Raw genomic sequence first — 27735 nt, forward strand, 5'->3', positions numbered from 1 at the left:
GAATACAAAAAATATATTAATTTAAATATTTTTTATTGCTTTTCCACGTCAAAAGTGAAGTAACGAAATTTAAAAATAGACAACTCACTGAGATTCGGTGGTAGATTTAGCGAAGCACTGGTCTTGCTTGGGCAAATGCTACTAAACTCTTTTAGGTTGAGCCCCGTGAGCTCACCTACCAGTCATGGGGAAGCCGGAATAGCTTCTCGCGGCTACTGGCAGATAGGTAGGTACAAACATTTTGCTGTGGCGGTGTAGGCTCTCCTCTTGTTCGGTGGCGAAGCCCATAGACATCACGCTTACACCGCTACCCACCACATGGCACGGACAACTTAATTTTACTATATAATAATTGTCCACTGCTAGGGATCACAAATCAAATAGCCCAGTGAGTTTCTCGCCGGATCTTCTCAGTGGATCGCGATTCCAATCCGGTGATGGATTCAGCGAAGCACTGTTCTTGCTAGGGCTAGGAAGGCTTCCTGGCCAAGCTCTGTGAGCGTGAACTACACGTCCGGTGAGGGTGATAGTTAGGGGAAAAAAACATCAAATTCAAAACCATTTATTTAAATTTGGTTAAAGATTCTAATTGAAAGCCGAAACGAACGCTATTATAATTAATAAATAATACTTCTACTCGCTGAAAATGAAAAAGTCACTCTAATTTATATAAATCTAAATAAAGGAAATAAGTCGTCGATGTCTTAAGGATAACACGCCCGCCGCGCCTGTTATTAATCTGTGCAAAATCTCGCAGGCAAGTAAGATTTTTTTTAAATGAAACACTCAGTCGTGTACCCCAATGACTTCCACTATGAAGGAATAACATCGTATAATATCCGCATAATAATCAAACCCGCAGAAATTGTAATTTGCGCAATAACTATACAATTGAAATATTTTCTGGTGGTAATGCGTTTCGGTATGAAGGGTGGGGCAGCAATTGTAAAGCATCACCTCTCCATGAGTGCCTAATCGCAACCTAATTGTAATCCTAATCGTGGTATCCTACCACCGGTAGTTGAAGTAAAATTTCAATAGATATCCTTAAAAAACGCTTGCGTTTCGGTTTGAAGGGTGGGGCAGCCGTTGTAACTATACTGGAAACCTTAGAACTTTATTTTTACGTCGTAGATGTCTATGGTCTCCAGTAACCACTTAACACCAGGTGGGCTGTGAGCTCGTCCACCCACCTAAGCAATAAAAAAAAAGACCTTAAGCTTCAAGAGAGTGGCGAAATTCAAGTTTCAGATGTCTATGGGTTTCATGGTTTGATTTGTTCGTGATATAGCTGTTCTAAATGTACCTTATCCTAATTAAGAAAGCTCCTTGATTATTCCAAAATTATTAATTCAAGACATTCATCGATTTGATTGATTACTCTTAATTAAAATCTCGGCAATTTTCAAATTCGGGAGACTAATAAATCAGTAACAAGCACCTGAATATACTGACGAGAATCCTGACAATAAATGAAACATAAAACATAAAAACAATAATTTAAAATAAATAGCATATAAAATTAATAATACAGAATGCTATCTGAAAGATAATAAAACTGACCACTAAAAATAAATGTAATTGTCTTAAAAGAGAAAAAAGCTATAAAGGCATTGGGCCATTAAATAAAAGACATCCCCGTCTATACTAGACTAAATACTAGAGACTAATGTCCTTTAGGACGGTTATTGGCGCCACGCACTCCCCACATTCTGAGTACATTGACTCCACACACTTGTATGGCAACATATGTACATATCTATTGCGCACGTGAAACTACATCATTGGGGCTTTACGTTTGTATCTTATTGGTTCTCAAATCGGGGTTGCGAAATTTTACTACATTCTGTTTTCTGTTTAAAAAAAACTGAGTTTATGTTACGTCATAATCGCGATTGTGTTTTAGTTTTTACTGGTGGTAGGACCTCTTGTGAGTCCGCACGGTTAGGTACCACCACTATGGCTATTTCTGCTGAACGGTGGGGCAGCCATTGTAACTATACTTGAGACCTTAGAACTCATATCTCAAGGTGTGTGGCCCCATTTACATTGTAGATTCTAATGGGTTCCGGTATACACTTAACACCAGGTGGGTTGTGAGCTCGTCCACTCGTCTATAAAAATATTAACCCTTTGAAGTCCATTGTCATTAGACATAGTCTTTCTTAAATTGTATTAGTCTTAGGACCGCAAAGGGTTAACCTAACCTTTACTAATGTTAAACGTATTGCTAAAGTTTATTATCATGATAAATATTGTCCTCTAAGGTCCTCTAAGGACTTTGTATTGCCGAAGATTGTATGACTTTATTGCATATATTGAGTTTACTTAGTAGTAGTTCGTAATTACTTTCAAACCGAGATTGTTTCTCATGCGGTCTTATAGCAAGCCTCAGGCCCGGCAAATACGCAGATTAATAAATTTACCGAGCCTAATTATTCTAGATTACTGTCGATGGAGGACATGTCCTTGTTCAATCAAGGTTTTATCGGTCTCAGTAATTTACGATCTGTTTTTTTGTTACAAGTGAAACCAAAAGTGACTTTAGAATTGTCGACATTAATAGGATAAAATTTGCCCAAATTTTTGGAGGAAAAAAATTAACGATTTTGTAAATAGTTTTTGATTTTTCTTATGGTCTTGACTATTGCCTAACTTTGCCTTCTTTTGTTTTTAATGCAATTTTTTGTCTTTTAGGCCTTTTAGGAATAGATTCATTTTCAATATCTTCTGATTCGTCTTTCTCAGAGTCTACTCCGGCGCCTTAGTAAGAAGATCGAAAAGAAAAATCGACATTATTACTTTAGTGCGCCAGATACGGTACCGGTAACCTTAATGGCAGTCAACGTGTTAATAATTCAAAGGACTCTTTTTATTTTTCTATAACCGATCGCATAGATCCTTATTACATTAGAATCGATCACAATATAAAGGTGTTGAATTTGAAAAGTTCAAACCATGGAGTGCGAGATTTATCATAGTAACCTACATCTAAAACACTCCGTAAACGAGATCGCACCTCCCTGTAGATTAGCTTCAGTGGAATATGAAAGTCTTGATAACTCGAAAGCGGATAACAAATCGCCTGTGCGTCAGTAAACGGGCGATACGTATCAACAAGCAGATTCGTGCTTAAATGGTTAATAACATTTGCATGACGTATAGATGAAAGTGAAAATAAGGAACTTGTTGTTTGCAACTTCACACACGAGCCATTTAACGTTTAAAAATTGGAAAAAATATTAAAACAAAAAAAAACTTAAATATTTTATGAACAGATATGAGTAGAAGGGTTATTTTGATAATATCCTGAAAAGCACCCTACGCTTTTTTTACAATAAATATTTTTTTCTTACACTATTTTTTTATTTAAATTTATTAAAATTTATTTTCTATTTTTTAGTTGGTTTTTCTATAAAAGCGTATTTTTTTTGTTTTTTTTAAATATTATTTCTTTTTCATTTTTTAGTTGAATTTCAATATTTTCAATTTTTTTATATATATTGAATTGTCATTGGTCCGTAGTAAGTATGCCGAATTTCGACTTAATCCGACGTTTTGAAGAGGGTCAAAATCATGTTCAAAGATTCTGTTACATACTAACACATACGTCTGAAGCTAATAAAAGCGTATTCATAAAATCATCAAATCTTTTGCTAAATAGCATAAAATTTAAATTTACTTAAATGAAGAATAATGATGAGGGCGAATTGGGATGAGTATAAAAAATTGCCGAGGAAACAAGTTATAATCATAATTAAACGTCACTAAATAAATCATGACTGGCGCCGTCCTTGTCCGGCGCTGCTTACCGGCGGTCAATTTAAAAAGTTTTCTCTGTTGTGAAAATTTGCAATTTCCATTTTAAATACTAGGCCCCTGTATGTATGGTTTCTCTCTCGTTCGACGACCCACATTGCACGTCATCCGTGAAGCCATCGAATTATTGATGTCCACACTGACTCGTTTCCATATACAACATATTTTTTATTGCCTCTAAATTTTTATACTTTTCGTAACGTATTTTCCGCGTTGGCCATTGTTGTTACATTGAATGAACCATCAACTGATTTAATGACGATTCTTGTAATATATTTTTGTTGCTCTACATGGGTGGTACAAGCTCATGATCAACAAGTAGTATATGAGTAATCGACTTGAGAGATAATGTTGGAGCCTTATTTCCATTTTGAATGGGTGGCGCGTTTACAGTACTCTTTAACACCAGTGTATTTTAATTAGGATATCATGAGCGTTGATCGAAGCAATAAAAATTAAATACACATAATGCATTTTGTATGCTAGACTTAATTGAACAAAAATTGTTAAAGACGATTGTGATATTAAACAATTAAAATAATAGAGATTTAATCGTAAGATAGATTTTTATCAACGTAAATCTGTTTTCTCATCTTGACAATTGGAACTTTTTTTCTTTTTCTTTCCTACCTATGCTGATAGCCTTGAGAGGCTGCTTCAGCCTCTCAAGAACCAGAGTGTTGTTAACACTGGCCCTAGCAAGAAGAGTGCTTCGCAGAATCAACCACCGGATCGGAAACGCGACCCACTGAGAAGATTCGGCAAGAAACTCAGTGGGCTGTGTCTATGGGTTAATTTACACGTCGAGCCCTTCGTCGCGAGCGACGGGTTCCGCGAGGACGGTGACCGTGGGGAAACTTTATAATGAAATGTAAAAAAAACGCTTTATTAAATATCTATTACTATATTTAATTTTCTCACATTGCGTCGTACACAAGTTAAGTTCTTGGTGCTGTATAATTTTGCAATTAACATAAAGATCTTGTACTATAGGATGAAGATGTCTTTATTAAAACTAGAGTTCCCGCAGTAGTCGAAATTCGACTACAATTAATTGGAATTGTAAGTTTGTACACTATTATGATTGTATTTTATACTTCTATAATCACAAATTTCGCCAAGACTACACAAAAAAAAATATTAACAAAGACAAACCATATTCTATTCTCAATTTGACAACAGACGTCAAGAACAAAAGTTTGACAATAAATAGTATGCATGCGTGTGTGCGTAAAATACATGGTATGTAGTGTGTGTAATGTTTTCTTTATTGATTTAATGTATCTTTTATGCGTTATTTAAAAAAATATTAGCATTGTGCACTTCTTCTCTATATTCTCTATAAGTGTGGGAAATTTCATACTCTTCCGTCCGCGCAATTTTCGTAAAAAGGGATACAAAGTTTTTGCTTCACGTATTAATATATAGATAAAAAGAGCGTATTGTTGAGAATCATTAGTAGCGGACGTTTCGGCGGCGATATGAACACAATGGATGGGTTCCGGAGTGCTTTTCCGTACGATCGGATCGTTTGGAATAATGTTTCGACTGGAACGCGGATCGGTAAATCATTTAGCCGTTTCAATCAAATCACTAACGTTTCACGTGAGTTGAAATCGAATAGACCCGGTTTTTTGTGAATACGGTTTTACTCTTTTGTCTGCGATGATGTATATGTATTCATGAATTCCGATGTCCGATTCTAATTGTTTGTTTTGATGTTTTGACTTAATTGTTCACCTTTTAAACAAAGTAAAGGCAGGTCACACAAATACGTATGTAGATGCATCTAAAAGGCACCAAAAGTCAACTCACATGCTCATCTTAACTTAGCCCGTTTTTCCATTATTATTTTTAAAGTTAAATAGTTGGTTGAAAGTATTTCAATCCGATTGAATCGTCGATGACTCATATAGTTTCGATGAAGACATTAGTCACGATTTGTATAAAGAAAGACGATTCCGAAAATAGTATAACTCCTTCTCGTGATGTTGAAACGACGGTGAATATTACGAGTACAATAAATATGATACAGATGGTTCACTTTGATACTGTAGTATACAATGCTTTGACCACGAATTTCGACGACTTTCTAGGAAACTTAGTAATGTGGTGGTACAAACAAATTAAAAATTTTGATTTTATGTCACAAATGTTGCCAATTTTTAGTCTTTTATAATTCACGATTCGCTGTGACCAGCGCGAAATATTGTACAATTCTTCCGAATTGCGCGCCTCCTGAACTTCGTAGATAATTCCGGTAACCTTCGCGATAAACGTCACAGAGTTTCGCCTTCGTTCGGTAAACAAAGCCACAATTACTTATTTTATGTCGTAATTAAAATATTTATGCAAAACTTTTTAATATCCTTTGTTTTGATGCTGTTTGATGAGTTTGTCTGTTTATCCATAGTATGTGATATGCGTCCAGGTTTGTTAGGTCAAGGCTATATTTACTATGATGCTACGTCAATAGGCGGTTTTTTTTTCTTGCATATCCTGATAGATAGCCTTGAGAGGCTTTGCCTTAACGTGTAGGTGAGCTAACGGGGCTCAAACCGGAAGTGTTGCTAACATTGGCCCTAGCCAGAGCAGTGCTTCGCAGAATCTACCACCGGATCGGAATCGCGACCCACTGAGAAGATCCGGCGAGAAACTCAGTGGGCTGAGTCTATGGGTTAATTCGCTCGTCGAGCCCTTCGTCGCAAGCGATGGGCTCGGCGAGGACAGTGACCGGTGCTTGAGATACCTAAAATCACCGTTAATGGATCGGGAAATAGGCCGTGAGTAATTGGTTAGTGCTTGTCTTACATTTGGCGATTGGTTTGTCGGTACACTGGGTTCATCATATCGAAGAATTTCATACGAAAACGTTTTCAAAGGCATTTCCGTCTTCCGAGTTTATTAATGAACGGACAAGGAAGTTTTCCTTCTGTACGATTCCTTACTCGACGGATCTCGCGTGAGTCACACGTCGAAGAGTGTCAGATGACATTGAGCCCGGTTTATTTAGGACACGTCGAGGCGTGCAACACATGGTCTGCGACCTCGGAATCACCGCTTTCTGATGTTTGATGCGGTACTGAGATTAATTAAATATTAAAGTAAATAATATTTTTTTCTTGTAACTAATGTTACTACTAAACTAACTGTAAGTCGTCGTGGCCTAAAGGATAAGACGTCCGGTGCAATTGTATCTAGCAACGAACTCCGCAGGCGGGTACCAATTTTTCTAATGAAATACGTACTTAACAAATGTTCACGATTGACTTCCACGGTGAAGGACTAACATTGCGTAATAAAAATCAAATCCGCAAAATTATAATTTGCGTAATTACTGGTAGTGGGACCTCTTGTGAGTCCGCACAGGTAGGTACCACCACCCTGCCTATTTCCGCCGTGAAGCAGTAATACGTTTCGGTTTGAAGGGATATTGAGACCTTCGAACTTATATCTCAAGGTGAGTGGCGCATTTACGTTGTAGATGTCTGTGGGCTTCAGTAACCACTTAACACCGGGTGGGCTGTGAGCTCGTCCAAACATTTAAGCAATAAATAAATAAAACCGATAGTTTTTAACGAACCTTTTCTACGTAGCTTCCACATGTGATTAAGGTTTAGTACAATATGAATATCAAAACCTATTCGTTTTTTGAGCTATAATTTTAATAAATTACTTTAATTTAGATTTAAGTCTCCACAATATTTAGAATATTTTTAAAATGAAAACTTATTTAGCACCGTTGTGATTTGAAACGAAAAAGTGACACTTAAAAGAGACAACACATTACATACCAATAGAACTTAGCCTGCAATCGAATGAGACGGAATATTTTTGAAGCTTTCACTATTATACCTCGTGCGAAATGCACACATGTTTTTTATATCTCTTATTTACTTTGGGTATAATTTTGGTTACTTTTGTCAGTCGTACTATATGTTGAAATTCACTCGTTGGCTTCGGTCCAAGATTTTTACTGACTGTGTTTTTAATAGAGTGCTACTTTTCGTTTGATATAATGTATGTACGTACTGAATTGAAAAAATAGGTAAGGTAATATCGTAAATACATTAGACAACATTTTTGATGATCAAACATAATCATTGATACAGGAATAATTAAAATTTCTATCATGAATCGTGAAGTAATGAAATCTGTGTAAAAGTAATGTATTTATAATTTTGAAGGACAAAATCGAAAATAGGAAATGATCTGTTTCAAATAATATTAAAGTGCTATCGTAGGCACGATGAAGTGACCAAAACACTTACGGCCAATCTCGACTTTATTAATATATTTTTTTACTACAGTTTATAACTTGTCTGATGTACAATCTGTACATAACAACAAATAGATACTTCACGTTACGCACTTAGGGACTTAATCCTAATATTTATAAAATAAAAGAGACAATGGTCTAAAATTGATTTTAACGATCGTTTAACCACGAAAACTGTAAAGTATTTGAAACGTAACGTAAAATAAAAATAATTGACCCCACAATACACGATCAATGACGAAACCCTCTAAAGATTGTTAATAGTGAGTTGAGCCAAACCAAGGATGCACTGGTTTGAGTTGTGATCAATCAAATTAGTTCTACAAATACGGTACCGGGACTTGTCAACATTGACCCTCTATTATAAGATAGAGGATCAAACATATCTACTTCGTGCAAACAAAACCTGATGCTTCAATGGACTGTGCCAAAAGCATTGATGCCAATCTTAATGCATCTTGTCTGTAAATACAACTTATGTATAAAAATCCAAAATTCTAATAACAACTACGATTGGGGCTCAGTGAAATTTTGCGTGACTCTCTTATTCAGTCACTAGTTTTATCCAACTAAGAATTAGTAATGTTATAAAATAAAATAACTAAATAAATGACGTTTCCAAATTTCTGGAAAATTCTGTATGTTGCAGGAAACTTGAAGTTAAAATCTCTTCACTATTATATTTTATGCCTTAAGGTCATAGTATTTGATCGTTGTCACCAGTGCGCTTAGTGCGAGTTTCTTAACGTTCTCGATAACGTAAAAGTTAACCTAATTTTGTATGCAATTGGAACAGCGCCCCTAGCGGCAAACGTAGGCAAACAATCCCATACAAATATGAGCTAACTTTTACGCTATCGAGAACGTTAAAAAACTCACGCTAAGCACATAGGTTAGAGCCCCGTGAGTTCACCTACTCGTTCGGTAACGCTGGCATAGCCCTCTAAGTCTACCAGCATATGTAGAAAAAAATAATCTTATTGTCCTATTGCCTATTGCTTATTAGGGCCACTAAGCTTTTCACAACAAAAGTAACGACAAATTTGAGTGTAGCGTTATAAATGAAATATGTATTTTAAATATACGTTCTCTGTTTGTTTTAGGTGACTGGAAATCGGGATCGAGTCAGCCAGCAGATCCAGACGAAACTCGGCGACTACCATCTAGCGCAATGCTTCATCGACGACCCGAGCAAGTCAATCGGCATCTGCGCCGAGCCCCCCAGTCCTGCTCCATGTAAGTACTGCTTGTTCTCATGTAAAGGCGTGACCACATACGACGTGAGTTCCGCCAAATTCTGCCCAAGGTCAGCCGTGATTGCTTCTAGTTCGTACAAATCTATGGATCTACTCTCGGCGAAATTCGTGTATCTGGCCGCGCCTTAACATCGTACGTACATTTCAAGTCATTTCATTCAAATTGTCAGTGATGGTGTAGACTTCTGAAGTGTACCCTGCCTATGAGAATAATAACCAAGTCGACCTTATCAATATTTTAGAAAATAAAGTAATGAGAAATACAAATTAACAAGATTAAGAAAAAAGAAACGTGTGGGACTCTAATTATTTTGTCGTTTCATTACCTCAGTTCTGTTATCTGTAAATTAGTATTCTACATCATTTCGTGTCAAAAGCTGTTAAACAAAAACAAAACAGTATTCCAGTCTCTAGTTTCATCCATCAAAAAGCCATAATATGAAGTGTAAATAGAAGACAGAAGTTTCGAACCTACGTCTGAAAGCCGGTCCCGTGACGCAAGCGCGTGGTTCGAAGAATCGAAATACCTTTTAAAACGATTCATAAGAAAACAAACAGAGAACTTACAATCGCAATAATAATTGAAGCGAACTTCGAATTTTTTTTTATTGCTTAGATGGGTGGACGAGCTCACAGCCCACCCGGTGTTAAGTGGTTATAATAGTTTAAAAAAACTAACAAAATACGCTTTTATAGAAAAATTCAACTAAAAATTAGAAAATAAATTTTAATACATTTGAAATAAAAATAGTGTAAGAAAAAATGTAGCAGTAGTTATAAATATTTTATGAACAGATATGAGTAGGAGGGTTATATTGATAATATCCTGAAAAGCACCCCACGCTTTTTTACAATAAAATAATTTTTTCTTACACTATTTTTAATTCAAATTTATTTAAATTTATTTTCTTTTTTTGTTGGATTTTGTATAAAAGCGTATTTTGTTAGTTTTTTAAACTATTATTTATTTTTACGCTGTCACCGATGTTCATAGTAATCACAAAGTGAATACCGTCACCCAACTTGAATATAGAATATAGTATAATATATAAGAGGCCTCAAACGGTATTTGTTCTATATCTATAACCATTCAGAACGAAATTAATAATGTTATCACGTTGGCGTAATTGTATAAAGCAATATTTATAAGTTTTGTTCCTTTATCCGTACATCGCTTATTGTATGGAGCTGAAGCTTTGTGTAGTCGTAATAGGTTAGGTTAGGTCTCCTTCGGAGGCGCTCGGGCAGCTGTTAGCAAATCCCACCCCTCCTGGCTGAGCCTTTGTTCGCCTGTCCTGGTGAAACTGGAAAGGCCTCCGGCCCACCAGTAATCCTTCAATCATCAAAAACATAGTCGTAATTGGCTCGTCAGGGAAGGTTACTGGCACGGTAGCGGCAAAATAATATAGATGGCAAAGGTTTTAACAAATAAAAAGTGGCTTGGAAAAAAAAACCATACATTTTTTAGCACAATCTGACAGACAGTCAAACCTTTCCATCCATTGTTACCAATACATTTTATATCCGGATCGTATCCGACGAAGTAAGTTTTCCTTTGAAGTTTGATCGTTTCGATTTAAAAGGATACTTCGAAGACGAATAGTTCTGGAGTGAAACTTACGTCATAAAGTTGCTCACCTTTCATTCTCGTAAAACGCTATCTGTTTGGGTACGTACCCGTGAATTCCCAGTTTTATCTGTTTATTATCGTGTGCAGCAGATGAGTCTACTTGATGTGATGTTGTCACCAGAGTTGCCACTATGTTCAGTACTCACACACACACATATGTATTTTCTAATGAAATACGTACTCGACAAATGTTCACGATTGACTTCCACGGTGAAGGAATAACATCGTGTAATAAAAATGAAATCCGCAAAATTATAATTTGCGTAATTACTGGTGGTAGGACCTCTTGTGAGTCCGCACGGGTAGGTACCACCACCCTGCCTATTTCTGCCGTGGATCAGTAATGCGTTTCGGTTTGAAGGGTAGGGAAGCCGTTGTAACTATACTGAGATATTAGAACTTATGTCTCAAGGTGGGTGGCACATTTACGTTGTAGATGTCTATGGGCTCCAATAACCACTTAACACCAGATGGGCTGTGAGCTCGTCCACCCAACTAAGCAATAAAAAAAATGTAGTTAACTTCAGTCCTTGGTCCTTTAATTATTTTATATAATTATTTGCGTTAGAAATAAACAATATATTATGGTTGTTACGTGGAACATGATTTGCCACTTTCCAGATAAAAATTAATGAAAGGAGAATACGGGATAATACGTTTAGGACACGATTAACGTGAGCGGACTCACATAATATCTGGAATTCATTTGTTTAGTTTTTGTGTAAAATAACACTTGACTTCGTTGTGTTAAAGCTTAATTTCCGATAAATTCATCGAACCGTACATGAACGTTCGAATCAAATGAAGATCAAAAAGAAATAGCGGAACGAAAAGGAAGCCAGTAAAAAGTTCTATCTACCGAGATTATACGCAGCGGAGATAATTTCGCCGAGACATTACCATAACAAAAGACTAGGTTATTTGATACGCCCCCGAACATCCCCGTAGCTACTTTAGTCATCCTTGAATATTTCAGGTGCGACCTCCCCCGAGTGGATATCCGATATTTTTTCGCGACCAAGACCGCTCGTTTTGCATAATGGCCAATCCGGCTACATTTAGTCTTTTGCGTCACGCAATGCACCTCCGATAAACTCGCGTATGGCTTGCTGCTTTTTTTATTATTATTGTTGAAGTGAAACTTCTTTATCGACGTAGGGAGTAAAAAACGTATGTAACGTTTTTCGGTTACGCGCCATCTTAATTTCTTTAGTTACGCGCCATGTTTATTTTATTTCTATTTAGTTTATCTCTATTTAGTTATTTATTTCTATTTAGTTATCAACAGATGTCGCTGCACGTAAATTCAACAATTCCTGAATCGTGGTGACGAGATGTTACACAGTTGATAGACCTTCTCGTATTTCTCTTGCTAAATCATACCTACCTGGCGTCGGGATTCCGTGCAGGCGGTTCCCCCGAGATGCGGCTGCTCCATTGCGATTATTTTTATATTTTATAATTTTCACTTCTACCGTGTGTGACTTTGCACACACACACATTTTATTTAAGTCAAATCTTTAAATTTCAAAGGGAGGTTTGAAATCGAAGGCACAAAATATTCACAAGGCAAATTTGAAACTTGGTATTTGAATTTCTACTTACTTCCACACCTCAATAAGACGCAAACTAGATATTATAATATCATGCTGATAGACCGTTGGTTGAGTGTGATTATTCTTACAAATAATTCCGTTTATTATTTAAATGTAACGAGTGCTCTGCTCAAATACAGAGTGTTCTTATAAAGCATGTAATATATTTTTAAACTCAATGCCATCTTCGGACCAAAACGGTTCTAAGTGACCTTCTTTAAAACTGTCTCGAAAAAACAGCAAGTCGAACTAAATATATTTTTTTTAAGTGATTTTATGACCTGGTAACTGAGACCTTTAAGTCATGTCTTATTTTAATTTATATTCATATTTTTATGAAAAATGATATTATGGAGTGAAATGAAATGAAGATGATTAATTTGAGACATTAATCAACTGGGATGAAATTAAATGAAATGAAATGGGATGAAATATAATCTCAGTAAAATGGTGGTCATTTACTAAGATTTTTTCAGTGGACTTTTTGGAGGATCCCGAGGAGTTATCTCCAGCGGCTTTGTTTCATTTTCCCACATTTGTGCACTTTCACAGATATTAAACAGTTAATAAACCGTCATTATTACACATTTAAACCCGAAGAAACACTAAATAAACAAAATAAAACAAATTACACAACTTCGTCCACTTCACTCCTCGCGTTCCCGCCAAAAAGTCCAACTAAATATATAATGAAAGAGTACTTAAATACCCTCTTCTTTATTAGTAGTACCCTCTTCTTCTTTGTTCTTCTATAGTTTGGCGAACAAGAACTAGTCTTTGGAAATAAAGTTAGGTTAACATCACTACATAGTATTAAACAAAGTCGCTTTCTCTGTCCCTATCCCTGTCTCTGTCTGTCCCTACGTATGCTTAAATCTTTAAAACTACGCAACGGATTTTGATGCAGTTTTTTTTAACAGATAGAGTGATTGAAGAGGAAGGTTTATATGTATTATAACATCCATTAAAGAGTGGAGAAATCCATAATAAATTACAGTTTCCGAAGCGAAGCGAGGGCGGGTCGCTAGTATTGAATACACAACGTATATTTGGTTTGATCGACAATGGTGTCCAAAAAAATATTCGAATTGAAACCTTTGCACTGTATAATCGAAACTAAGGTCAAAATCGTTCTATCTAATTGAAAATTTAAATGAACGACGTACATACGTGTAGAAAATTTTGATTCTCATTAAAAACTTTACGTCTCGTACAAATTTCGAACGTATCACTCGAGAACAACGTCCTGAATTCGGCCTCGAACTACGATGTCCTTGTTACCCTATTAAACAGAACTAACTCCTTAAATAGAGTAACGTGTTTGCAATACGTTCTTTTAATTTTATACTCTTTATTTACTTACTTATTGCTAGTAACCTTGAGGAGTTATGCTTCTTCATCGGACGGGTAGGTGAGCTCACGGGGCTCAGACTTTGCTAACACTAGCCCTAGCAAGAGAATTTTTTCCTAGACTTATTTCTCATTTCTATATACAATAGGTTTTCCTCAGAAGCTCAAGGTTAACGTTTACGATTTTCCTTGTTACGTGCATTACTTGTTGATTGGTTAACATTTCTTAATTAAAAAAAAATATTAAATTAACAGAACTTTTGAAATTTAGAAATTTTTTATTATTATATTTTCGTATCTTTCAACACGTAAACATCCAATAATTGTTGTAGTTTTTTATTAACACTAGATTTGAGTGTTTGGCGGTACTGGATTATTTTGTTTAAATCTTTTTATGCATTTGAATCATCTGGATGTTCACAAAGTATAATTTATTTAATCACTGAAAAGATCGGGCGAAAAACTTCTCACTTTATTTTCAATATTTACATTTATGATATGAATTTGCAACTAACCCTATACGTTTGAATACTTAACAATGACACTAAATGATAATAGTTAGGTCTTAAAAGTGTAAATAACTTTAATCGTGTAGAAATGCGAGTATGCATGCCCTCAGGAAGCCTCATAAAACCGTTACCCCCCTATAAAAACAGGGTAATGATGATTCCGTCAGGGGGAAATAATTGTAAGACATCCCATAAAGTAGCCGGCTGTCGCCCTGTTTTACGATGCCAAAGGATCCTGCTCTGAACTCATAATTATACGCTTTAGCACTGTTTAAGTTGCACTTTGATGTGGAGTAATTATACAAATGCAGAATGAATTGTTAATAAGGTCCAAGGTAGCTGAAGGTTCGAATATATCCATTATAATTTGTGTAACTATTCATGGAATATTTTAAATGATGTTTCCATAACTTTTCTAATTGATAATGACATCGATATGTGGGTGAATCTTTGTTAGGTTTGGCTCATTAAATTTATCTTAACGACTAAATGTTTGAATGTAAATCGATATTTTTCTTTCAAGGGATATTTCTATTTGCGAAGCGTTCCTTTACTAGGAAAATTACAAAAGAAAAGTCTACCTATTTCCCAAAACCTTGTTATATAGTCTTTACGTAGACTACATGAATTTTGTTAACGTCAAATTGGTCTGTTCTAACCTATGCCTCGTGGGCGTTTCTTGTGACCGGCTTACGACGTATCTGTAGATGGAGGTTCTAATTTCACCTCGCCGCATCTGACATGACAGCTCACGCTTCACCGCTTCCGTTGGTAAAGGAAAAAAATATCCCAGAAGACATATCGAACTACGTAACAAGATGTTGTTTACGTTGCCCTGCGCAAGTTTTGTTTACGCTAATTTCGTGCGTCGAAGGCGCGGCTTTATTGGATTATCTTCATGAAATATCAATCAAGGCGTTTCTTGACTGAACGTCTAGTACAATATTATCGTATTTTATTTTGCTTAGATGAGTTGACGAGCTCACTGCCCGTCTGGTGTGAACTGGTTACTGGAGCCAATAGACATCTACGACGTAAATGCGCCACCCACCTTGAGATATAAGTTCTAAGGTCTCAAGTATAGTTACAACGACTGTCCCACCCTTCAAACCGAAACGGATTACTGCTTCACGTCAGAAATAGGTAGGGTGGTGGTACCTACCCGCGTGGACTCACATGAACTCCTACCACCAGTAATTACGCAAATTATAATTTTGCGGGTTTCATTTTTATTACACGATGTTATTCCTTCACCGTGGAAGTAAATCGTGAACATATTTGGTTCGTATAATTTGCAAGCGTTCGATATGATTTCGTCTTAATTTCGTGACGTATTGCTTCAGTTTATGTTGTGAACGAATCCCGTCAGCGTTATTCGTGAAGGTTCGCTCTAGGAATTCAGAGCTAAGAGTTCTCTGAAATGACGTCATTCTTTGATTTCGTATTTTCTCAGTTCGTGACGTAGGTTCAAAGTCCGCTTGCCTATACGCAGATTCACGTGCTGGTTGTTTACGTCTCGGTACAGAAGCGTGGCTTAGATTTTTCATTGGGCGTACAACATTTGTACCTTGTTTTGTAGGCGTTAATTTTTTTAATGATCATTCACCTCTGCATGTTCACGGCCAATGTCACGGCGTGTTTGCGTATCGAGGATGTGGATTAGGGGCCTTTGATCTCACGATTGGAGCGGGAACAATAGGGTTCAAAGACATTTGAATGTTAATCAATTTGGATGGTCGATTAAATTTCGTCAATTTATTAGCATATATTAATACGTGAAGCAGAAACTTTGTATCCCTTTTTACGAAAATTGCGCGGACGGAGGAGTATGAAATTTCCTTCCCACACTTACAGAGAATATAGAGAAGAAGTGCACAATGCTAATATTTTTTTTAAATAATGCATAAAAGATACATTAAATCAATAAAGAAAACATTACACACACTACATACCTTGTATTTGACGCACACACGCAAGCATACTATTTATTGTCAAACTTTTGTTCTTGACGTCTGTTGTCAAATTGAGAATAGAATATGGTTTGTCTTTGTTAATATTTTTTATAGTGTAGTATTGGCGAAATTTGTGATTATAGAAGTATAAAATACAATCATAATAGTGTACAAACTTACAATTCCAATTAATTATAGTCGAATTTCGACTACTGCGGGACCTCTAGTTAGCATTAATAAGGAAATAACGTTCTAGAATGTTCTATGGTAAATGTTTTCTAATATCAACATGATATTTCGATATTTTGTGAAATCATGTCGAAGTGACGTCAGATTTATTATTATTGTTATCATTGTCCATTTTACTGTCCCATAGGTGAGGTCGTTGTTGTTAAGCAGTCTTTACGTAATCGTTCTCTTGCATGATGTCGCTAATTCAGGTCACATATTTCACTGTCAGGCATGCTGCGGTATATGCATTGGTAGTGGTACAACATAATACGAAGGTGACCTCGGACGATGTTTCGGCATAGCTATTCAATAATGCAACTAATCAAACACTGCATCGTTTATACTATTCATACAGATATTTGTCATTTGGAAATTCAGAAAAATAAATAAAATTCATAACGTATGCAATCAGAGGGATCTTGTTTAACAAATACATGTTATTTCGATTTATTTTAATTAAAATGCGTAGTTAGAACAGTTCGCTGGATGAACGCGATAATTTAAAAAGCAACTCTAATTTTGTATCACAATTAAAATGGCTTAGCTTTAATTGCCTGATCGAGTCGTATGACTATTGATAAAGTTGATCACTAATATATGTAAAGTTTTTTTTTTATTGCTTAGATGGGTGGACGAGCTCACAGCCCACCTGGTATTAAGTGGTCACTGGAGCCCATAGACATCTACAATGTAAATGCGCCACCCACCTTGAGATATAAGTTCTAAGGTCTCAGTTACAACGGCTACCCCACCCTTCAAACCGAAACGCATTACTGCTTCACGGCAGAAATAGGCGAGGTGGTGGTACCTACCCGTGCGGACTCACAAGAGGTCCTACCACCAGTAAAGTGTCTTATAATATCTAGCCAATTAGTTTCGTATATTACTGTATATAACTGGTGGTAGGACCTTTTACTGGTGGTAGGACCTCTTGTGAGTCCGCACGGGTAGGTACCACCACCCCGCCTGTTTCTGCCGCGAAGCAGTAATGCGTTTCGGTTTGAAGGGTGGGGTAGCCGTTGTAACTATACTGAGACCTTAGAACTTATATCTCAAGGTGGGTGGCGCATTTACATTGTAGATGTCTATGGGCTCCAGTAACCACTTAACATCAGGTGGGCTGTGAGCTCGTCCACCCATCTAAGCAATACAAAAAAAAAACCCGTCAAGTTAATCTTTCCACTTATTTTGAATGAGCTAAAATTAGTTTTACGTACCTAAGCATAGTTTCTCGTATCGGAACGCGTACTTGTCTAATGTAAACAAATGTACAAATTTCGACACTTGTTAGTCGTTTAATTAATGCGTTATTTAAAATAACGTGACCAAAATATTACGATAAGTTTTTTTTTTATATTTTACTAGCTGACCCGGCAGACTTCGTAGTGCCTCAATCGATAAATAAAATACCTAAAGTTTTGTATAAAATAAACTTGAAACAAACAAAAGGAATCCGTCCGACGCGACGGGGGATACATGAAAGGAAAAACAAAATTATTATTATTTATTTAATTCCTAGCATTTTCTTCATATATATCTACCTTTTAAACTTAGCCAAATCGGTCCAGCCGTTCTCGAGTTTTAGCGAGACTAACGAACAGCAATTCATTTTTATATATAGAGATTATTACGTAGATGTGTGATGAAATCACTACATAGTATAAAACAAAGTCGCTTTCTCTGTCCCTATATCCCTATGTATGCTTAAATGTTTAAAACCACGCAACGGATTTTGATAGAGTGATTGAAGAGGAAGGTTTATATGTATAATGACATCCATTAAACTGTGGAGAAATTAATAATAAATTACAGTTTCCGAAGCGAAGCGAGGGCGGGTCGCTAGTAATATTATACTTCAAGACCACGCGACGAATAACTACGTCACGGAGACGGAACACGTGCCGCACGCCACATCAGGCCCAGTACTGAGACGTTTTGCAACTTTTTTTTTTTGCTCAGTCTTTATCGCTGCTGACATTTTTGTGATTCGACTACTCGTTTTTAAGTACAACGCATAAACCATGATAGAATACTCTACCGGTGATCGTTCTCGTCGAACCCGTCGCTTGCGACGAAGGGCTCGGCGAGTAAATTAACCCACAGACATAGCCCACTGAGTTTCTCGCCGATTCTTCTCAGTGGGTCGCGTTTCCGATCCGATGGTAGATTCTGTGAAGCACGGCTCTTGCTAGGGTTCGTGTTAGCAACATCGTCAGGTTTGAGCCCCGTGAGCTCACCTACTAGTTCAGGTTACGCCGATATGGTATCTCAAGACCATCAGCTTAGGTAGGGAAAAAAAGATAGAATACCGGATTAGAGGCCTTAATTCCTGAGAACGACAACTTCAAGTATAGGCCTAGTAAGTTTTGAAACGGGTATTTGTTTAATAATAAAACATTGTATAATATTACTCGGAAAACCCGACGAAGCTTTACTTGATGTTAATAGTAATATTTCTGCTGATTTTATTAATAATTTCACGAGTTCTTTTTACGCAGAACCCTAATTATCTATATAAAATAATATGTATTAGTATATCTTTATTCCTTCCTTCACCTATCGGCCTGTGAAAGTTCCATCAAAATTGCTTCAGCCATTTCGGATATGAATATCCTCTATCTACTCGATTATTTTAGGATCAAATTTCACTAAATAATAATTGATGTATAATTATAGTCTAGATGCTCAGATCTCTGGAGACAAACGGAAACAAGTGAAGTAAATTTGATGTTGAAAGTTATATTTTACTAAGATTTTACACGCTATGTAATACGCAATGAAATACATTTAAAAACAGATGACATGCGGGGTCGATGATCTCGAGCGACGCGGCGTGGTTTCCGCCAGCTGCCTATATTTTTCTGATTCAGGAAATATGAACTCACTAAACCGACAAGTAATTTATACTGAGCTTAACAAATGAATATTGCTGACCCGTCACGGTAAAGTTTTTCCATTATTTTGTTTTCGATTTCGACCTTTACGGTCTATATATACAGGGTGTCCCAAAATTCAACGATAAGCCGGTACCGGTGTCTGGTCGGATCAATAACTACCCATGGAAAAATAATAAAAAAAATCCAGCTTTTTTTTTTCAAAGCTACATTAACTTTTTTGAAAAATGTAATTTGATACCTTACACCCTATGATGATGATTCGATAATGTGGTTACAAATGTGAACATATAAATTTTATTTATTTTTTTAGTTATTGGTTAGACGGGTGGACAAGCTCACGGCCCAATCTCTTATAATAGACTCGTTAATGTATCTGCCATATAAAGACTAGTCTAACACTAGGTATTTTCTATAAGCTTATGATTGAATCAGTGTTTATTCTACGTAAAGCGTTGACAAACCGATTCTCTACTATGTATACACTCTATAAATATGTATATATTTTTGTGTATTTATTGTTTTAAAACAAAATCCGTTGAATGTTCCGTTCGTCTTCTACCTTCGATTTCTAATAATTAATCACGCTTTACGTCTGGCCTGTTACACGTTGCGTTACGACAGTCTCACCGAACTGGGTCATTCTTTCGAACCAATCCATCGTATACGTTTAGACATTACGTTTCTTTAACGCGGACACTTCGCGTGCTAAACACTCAATTCCATTTACCTAATTGACTTTTGCCTTTGAATCACCGATTCATATCATTTCCGCTGTGAAACCACAATGTCCAAAGAACATGATTTTGTTTTACGCGGATAAATTATTTGCGACGGCCCACATGGTGTCAAGCCATAGCCAGAGATCCTTGGAATGTACCATACGATAAGACGGAATGTACCACACCATAAAATCCTTGGAATTCAAGGTGCAAGTTACGGTTTCGAGACAAATCTAGTATCCTCAAATTTGACGATTATTGAACCGGATGTGTGGAACTCTTACTGGAATCCATAGATATCGCAACACGAATTCACTTTGAGTCATAAGGTCAAAAGGACTACCCCATCCTTCAAACCGGCAATGCTTCGCGTTAAAAGTAGTCAAGATGTCACCCAATGAAATGTGCTTATCACCCTCCCAGCAGTAGAACCTATTTTCCAGTACCATTTCAATTAAAATATCAATAGCGATCATTGAGATAGTTATAAGGCAAAAGTGCTGGTCTATTGGAACAATCAGCAAAGCCCTCAATTACGGTATGCATGTTTAATAATACGTAAAGTATGAATAATTGTAGTGTAGGCGACAAACGTTATCGGTATTAATGTCTGTGAAATGCAAGAGAAAATGCACCCGTAGAAAACATTAATGGATTGGATCAGTTAGTTACCGTAGACGAAAAAGCTATAGTATATATTTTAATATATATATTAATACGTGAATCAAAAACTTTGTATCCTTTTTTACGAAAATTGCGCGAACGGAGGAGTATGAAATTTTCCACACTTATAGAGAATATAGAGAAGAAATGTTTTTTTTAAATAATGCATAAGATTCATTAAACCAATAAAGAAAACATTACACACACTACATACCATGTATTTGACGCACACACGCATGCATACTATTTATTGTCAAACTTTTTTTCTTGGCGTCTGTTGTCAAATTGAGAATAGATTAAATATTGTTTGTCTTTGTTAATATTTTTTATAGTGTAGTCTTGGCGAAATTTGTGATTATAGAAGTATAAAATACAATCATAATACTCTACAAACTTACAATTCCAATTAATTATAGTCGAATTTCGACTACTGCGGGACCTCTAGTTTTAATTTTTTACTGGTGGTAGGACCTCTTGTGAGTCCGCGCGGATAGGTACCACCGCCCTGCTTATTTCTGCCGTGAAGCAGTAATGCGTTTCGGTTTGAAGGGTGGGGCAGCCGTTGTAACTATACTGAGACTTTAGAACTTGTATCTCACAAGGTGGGTGGCGCGTCTACGTTGTAGATGTCTATGGGCTCCAGTAACCACTTAACATCAGGTGGGCTGTGAGCTCGTCCAACCATCTAAGCAATAAAAAAAAAAAAAAAAAAATTAAATCGTCTCTTATGTGTCATACTGTAAGCATTAGTGAACGTAATTCGCGGGTATAAAGAAAAGTCGAAGGTGTCCCGCGATTTTTAAAATTGCCATACATACTTTGGTTTCTATATGTGGATCGATTTGTACCATATTTATTATAACAACAAACGTCAACAATCTTTTTTTGTTCTCGAAAAATGTTATGAACTTGCGCATGTTAGTATTTTCTTAGGTTTTCGCGAGTGGTACGCATAAATAAAGCTACTTTTACGACTTAATCTGTAATTTTATCATTTAATAATAATTAACATAACACTAGAACCGATTTTAACTTTAGTCATTGTTAGGATTGGTGTGCCCAAATTACCTGTGGGGCCGGGGACCGATTGGCCGCACAAGATCCCTGCCTAGGGGCCCGCTTTGAATTTGTAGGACCGCCAATTACTAAATTAGGTTATTTAATGTGGTTTTTTTTTCTGCCGAAGATGGCTAGACGGTCTCGATAGTATTGTACGTTGTATATAAACTATACAACGTACATAAAACATTGACCTAGTTTTTCACTGTAGATGTTGGTATTCACTTCGTGCTGGGTGACGGTCAACATTTAAGACCAGATCGAATGGAAGCCACATCCAAATAACGCAAAAAAAAAAAAAAAACGAAAAACTCGTTTCAATCTTCAAGCAAAATAACGATTTCACTCGTACCACCTGTTCAAAAATAAAATGCGTTATAATTTAACCGTTTAGAAGGAGTAACGTGTATTTCATTTTATGCTAAAGTTTGTTGGCGGCGTGCATGACGTTTTAAAATAATATTTGCGGAGATTTTCCGGCGTTCAGTAAATCGAGTCAATATCCGGTGTGAAATTTCATTGCCACTCATCTCGGTGTCGGGAAATGCAAGCGATGTTATCATCGTTTTGCGTTTGCCCGAATATACCGGCAATTTCGCAAAAAAAAAATTTGTAATATAGTATATTGTTATATATAGAATTGTGATACTTTAACTTTATCAGACTTTTTTTAATGGTTGTTAATGGGTAAATAAAATCAGCGGATTTTTTGGTGTTAAGTCCGCCTTCCCATGATGAGATTGAGCTCCCTTTCCAACAGGGCTGGGGGTGATAAATTGCTGGATACATACTTATATGTACATAATAGGATGGTATGAATGTGTTTGATGAATGATGATGACGGAATGATGACAACTGATGGGATGAATGAGTTGGTGATGGAGTTGACTTCCGAGAAATTGGTGGGGGAGTCGGACTTACTCTGCAGGCCTCTACGTCTTCAGTCTTCTTCTTTCATCGTTCTTCATTTAAAAAAAAAAATCCGAAATCAGACTATTTAAATAACAAAGCTAAGATCACCTCTGGTTATATCTGGCAGCAAACAAGACTCAACTTATTGTATGCAACTCAAAACTGACAAAAGGGAAAAAAGAACTGACTGACTATCAAAAGTGCTGATCAACATTCTGTAATGAGACAGATTGACAATAGAAAATAATAGAATAGGCGAAACTTCGTATTATTATGATGTAGGTAAATATATATTACATAAAGTAGTTTTAGTACTAGAGAAATGGAACTTGTAAGATGAGTATAAATAAAAATCTATACTGAAAACAACCAACATACGACTTAGGCATGTACATTAAACATAAACATTAGTATAGTTCTGAATTTGTATCTTAATACATAAATTTATTTGGAAAGTCGTAAAGTTTCTCGATGTTTCGTGCGATGGAACTTTCGCTTAGGCCTTTTAAGATGTTGAAACGATGAAATAACCGCGTCTCATAGATTTAACAAAAGATAGATGGGCGCTTTGTTGATCAGATGTGTTTGCATCATCCAAAAGGAAATCTTATGCTGTAATAATATAAAATAATAAGGTTGACGCAATGAAGATAGTGGACATACTGCGTAATCGTGTTACACATGAAGCAGTAGCGTGCTTAGAAGCGAATCTTTAATGAATATTCCAAAATATTAGCCTTTATTATTAATTAACTAGCGACCCGCCCTCGCTTCGATTCGTAAACTTTAATTTATTATTGATTTCTCCATTATTTAATGGATGTTATTATACATATAAACCTTCCTCTTCAATCACTCTATCTATTAAAAAAAACCGCATGAAAATCTGTTGCGTAGTTTTAAAGCATACATAGGGACAGACAGATATAGGGACAGAAAAAGCGACTTTGTTTAATACTATGTAGTGATGTTAACCTAGTGATGTACAAATACTTAGTAAGTTAGTAACCTAGTGATGTACAAATACTTTTAAGCAACAATGTTTTCATTTATGAGTGGATGGACTAACTTGTAAACAATTACTATAGTCTCTTGTCTCTTGGAGACATGAGGTCGAATTCCTAGTGCGTTGTTTTGGTACAGTGGTTGTTTTACTATTCTAATTGGAAACGAGATTGCTTCATGGATCTTCAAAAACAATATTGAGGGTGCTTCAACAAAACATGCAGATTCGTCAGTATCTTTTCAGCGGAAACTTATGATTGAGGTCGAAAGATGGTGAAGTAGTTACTGGTGGTAGGTCCTCTTGTGAGTCCGCGCGGGCAGCCACCACCATCCCGCCTATTTCTGCCGTGAAGCAGTAATGTGTTTCGGTTTGAAGGGTGGGGCAGCCGTTATAACTATACTTGAGACCTAAGAACTTATATCTCAAGGTGGGTGGCGCATTTACGTTGTAGATGTCTATGGGCTCCAGTAACCACTTAACACCAGGTGGGCTGTGAGCTCGTCCACCCATCTAGGCAATAAAAAATAAAAGTAGCTTCAGTAGTTCGAAAATCTTAGTTCCGCATACTCCTATCTTTTGATTGGTAAACTCGATTGCGCCGACCATTAACATATAATATCCTCTGGCATGGTCAACATTCGCCGAGAAATAACCAAATGTAATAACATAAATCCGTGTGAACGCCACTCGGCAGTGACGTCACAACAGTATCTGCGTCCACGACATTCCGATGTTGATTTGATCTGTGGCCGTGATAAATGACGGTGACCACTGGGAACAACGTTTGGAGAAGCCGCTACTACGTGTCCGCGTATCCCTCACGACTCACAACTTCGAGTTGGAGTGTAAACTTGAACTGTAGATTTCTTGTTTGTCTGGTCACGTGCTAATACGGTTTTAGGTTATTTCAAGTACAGAACGTAAAAACGGATTCACAACAAGGGCGGATCCAGCTTTGGCGCCAGGTGGTGGTCACATAGTCGTGGTCAAGTCAAGAACTTATAATTTAATTTTGATAACAACAGATACAAGTAAAAAGTAGGTATTTTATTAATGTACGTAAGTACTGTACTTGAAAATATTTATTCTTTATTTGTACACTTGAAAAACTTAACACATAATAACTTGTACATGTACATGTACATATTGCCATCTTCTCTTGAAGGCATCCAGAGGAGCACTATCACGCCCGGAATGTGGCAGCCTATTTATATTCCACTTACCATTTCCCCATGACCCCCGTCCTGGATCCGCCGTTGATTCACAAGTGCTTTTTTTTCGCCATTGAAGCCATCACTGTCGGTTACGGACATTGGAAATGCCAGGGGCATAGCCAGGCCGATGTCTGCACACGATCGCGGACTTGGTTGCAATCTATTGAGGTTTTTAGTAATCGTTGAAATGAAGACTGAGTTACTCAAACCCATTCTTTACGTGCAACTTAAATAAAGCATATACTTATTTATTATTCTTCGAGATAAATAAATCTGAATAGAACCCACAATGCGTTATTTATGTCAATAGTACGGAGCAATATTTTATTTTTGCTATTTACGATAATCAAATCTAAATTGTACGTAATTTACGAAGAAGGCATGATTGGCATGGTTCAAAACAAGTGCTTGTCTTTCGTGTGAATATTTTGTACGGATTTGTCAACAAGTGACTCAAAAAAAAAATCGTCGCAGATTTGACAAAAAACGTTTGCAATATGGACTTGTAAGGCTTTATTCAATTTTGGAATTATCTGGGTGTTAATATTTAAAATTTATTATATTACCTTTATTGTATGTATATTTCACAGTTTTCGTGGTCACGATTACGATATTATTTGTTGACATTTGTTTATTGCAGACTACCGTATATTTTGAAATAAAATACTTTGTGTTTTTATCGATTTTTTTTAGATAAAATGACCCCAAAAGACACGAAATTAAACCATAAAATTAGTTTTAATTACATTTTACAGTTAATTATCGAGGTGTTATTGTACTGATCGTGATAACAGTTTGATTGTGCGTCTGGCATTACTGACGTTCATAACGTGTTTGGTAAACAATCGCTGTCAGGTGGGCTGAATGCTCGCCTCCCTATTAGGGAAATAAAAATAAAATTATATGAGAACATATGAGGCCTATAAAGTCAAAGGCAGCTAAATCCAAGTCAGTCAAATATTCAGATAAACAAAAAATCGGCCCTAAACACGTCATTACGGATCCTCCCGATCTATCGAAGTGCTGCTCTTGCTAGGGCCAGTGTTAGCAACATTCCCGCTTTGAGAAGCTGAGATAACTTTGTTCGGGTAGCTACGATATTCTTTATTTTAAAGCAGATTTATAAAGGATGAGATTATTACTAATAATCTGAATTTGAAATGATAAAACTTCGTTTATATTTGAGTACAGGGTAAAAATAAATTTTTTGGACTGAATTTGCTAGAGATTTGGCTGCATTTGTTATAACATGAAAATAGTAAAGCGTGTCAAACTAACTAAACAAGATGGCACCATAGTTAATCCGTTTTACTACATTAAGGCGTTTAGCTGCCTTTGATTTTATAGGCCTCATATTGTTTCTGTTTATTCGGCTTCAATAAATAAATATTCAGGGTGGACTCTAGTAATGGTCGTCGTGTCGCGTCGACGGAGGCACGTACTCACTCACCCGTCGGACTGTCGGTCGCAAATTGACTCGTCGTTGCATTGTCGACGACCTAATAGCTCTGCACTTCACGGGCCTTATGAAAATGTGTTCGCATCTTCATTGTGAATATTCAAATTGACAGCCAGCCCTGTTACTCTCACGTAAATTGTGTTCTGACTACGGATCTAGTACGCTTCGTAGAGAGATATTAGGTTGTTTAATATCCCCTTATCGTTTACGATTTTATGTTACATCGTTGAGGTGTCGACCTCATGTCTCAAGGCGCACCCCGATCTTCACATTAGAGCTTGGAAACTCTGGTAATTTATCAATTTAATCTTAAGTTTTTTATTGACGGTATCATGGTCACGGGTGACTGATGTGACTATGATTTTTTTTAAATTGTCACACATACTTATACGATTAATATTCTTATTCGAATAGGGCGTATTCGAAGCTTAGTGGTCAGTGGTTAATAAACAGTTAATTATATTTTTTTTGTTACTTTTACGTACTCGCTGACATCAGTCAGTGTCCGTTTTAATCCGTCAGTTTTAATGAAGATAGAGCGTCTTGTGAGTCCGCACGGGTAGGTAACCATCGTCCTGCCTATTTCTGCCGTGAAGCAGTAATGCGTTTCGGTTTGAAGTCTGGGGCAGCCGTTGTAACTATACTTGAGACCTATGAACTTATATTTCAAGGTGGGTGCCTGCATTTGCTTTGTTGTTATCTATGTACTGCGATATCTATTGAACACCCGTTGGCCCGTGAGATCGTCCATCCATCAAAGCAATTAAAAATAAAATCGCAAAGTTGTCCTGCGTCACGCTTTGGAGGGTCGGAGTGCCTTTATTCCAAGTGTGAGGTAATATTTATCGCTGTCAATTTGTCTTTTATCAGGTTTTGCGTCTGTATTATTATTAGTCGATTTAATCCCTTGCAACTATAGTGCAATGCCATTCTTTGTTTTCATTCAAAACCAACATTGGTTAAGTTACTATGAAGAGTGTTCACTATCGCTCACGCCAATGCCTTGTGCTCGTGTATACTTTAAGAGTACCTAATAAATTATTTACAGTTAGTTTTCCTTATTCATTTTCTAGTACCGCATCTTTATCGTAATCCCGTTTCGGTAAGCGAGATACTTAATGTTGGTTCAAGATAATATTATCTAGAGAGGGCTTCATATAATGGGTCGACAAGAAAGAAAGGGTA

At 36.5% G+C, this 27735-nt stretch overlaps 2 protein-coding genes across 7 annotated transcripts in view; one reads left to right on the top strand and one right to left on the bottom strand.

The window, feature by feature from the left end:
* LOC114242736 (xibalbin-1) overlaps positions 1 to 16618 on the bottom strand; it is a 481172-nt gene extending 464554 nt beyond the window's left edge. The window contains exon 1 of the mRNA XM_089740050.1: positions 16571 to 16618. The gene's annotated coding sequence lies outside the window, so the exon portion shown is untranslated. The remainder of the gene's footprint in view (positions 1 to 16570) is intronic.
* lilli (AF4/FMR2 family member lilliputian) overlaps positions 1 to 27735 on the top strand; it is a 313418-nt gene that overhangs the window by 193145 nt on the left and 92538 nt on the right. For all 6 annotated transcript variants that reach the window (XM_089740009.1, XM_089740006.1, XM_028173976.2 and 3 more), the window contains one exon: positions 9202 to 9334. In XM_089740009.1, coding sequence (XP_089596135.1) covers positions 9202 to 9334 — 133 coding nt within the window. The remainder of the gene's footprint in view (positions 1 to 9201; positions 9335 to 27735) is intronic.

Source organism: Bombyx mandarina, chromosome A1 (genome assembly GCF_030267445.1).
Source record: "Bombyx mandarina strain Sakado chromosome A1, ASM3026744v2".
NCBI lineage: Eukaryota > Metazoa > Arthropoda > Insecta > Lepidoptera > Bombycidae > Bombyx > Bombyx mandarina.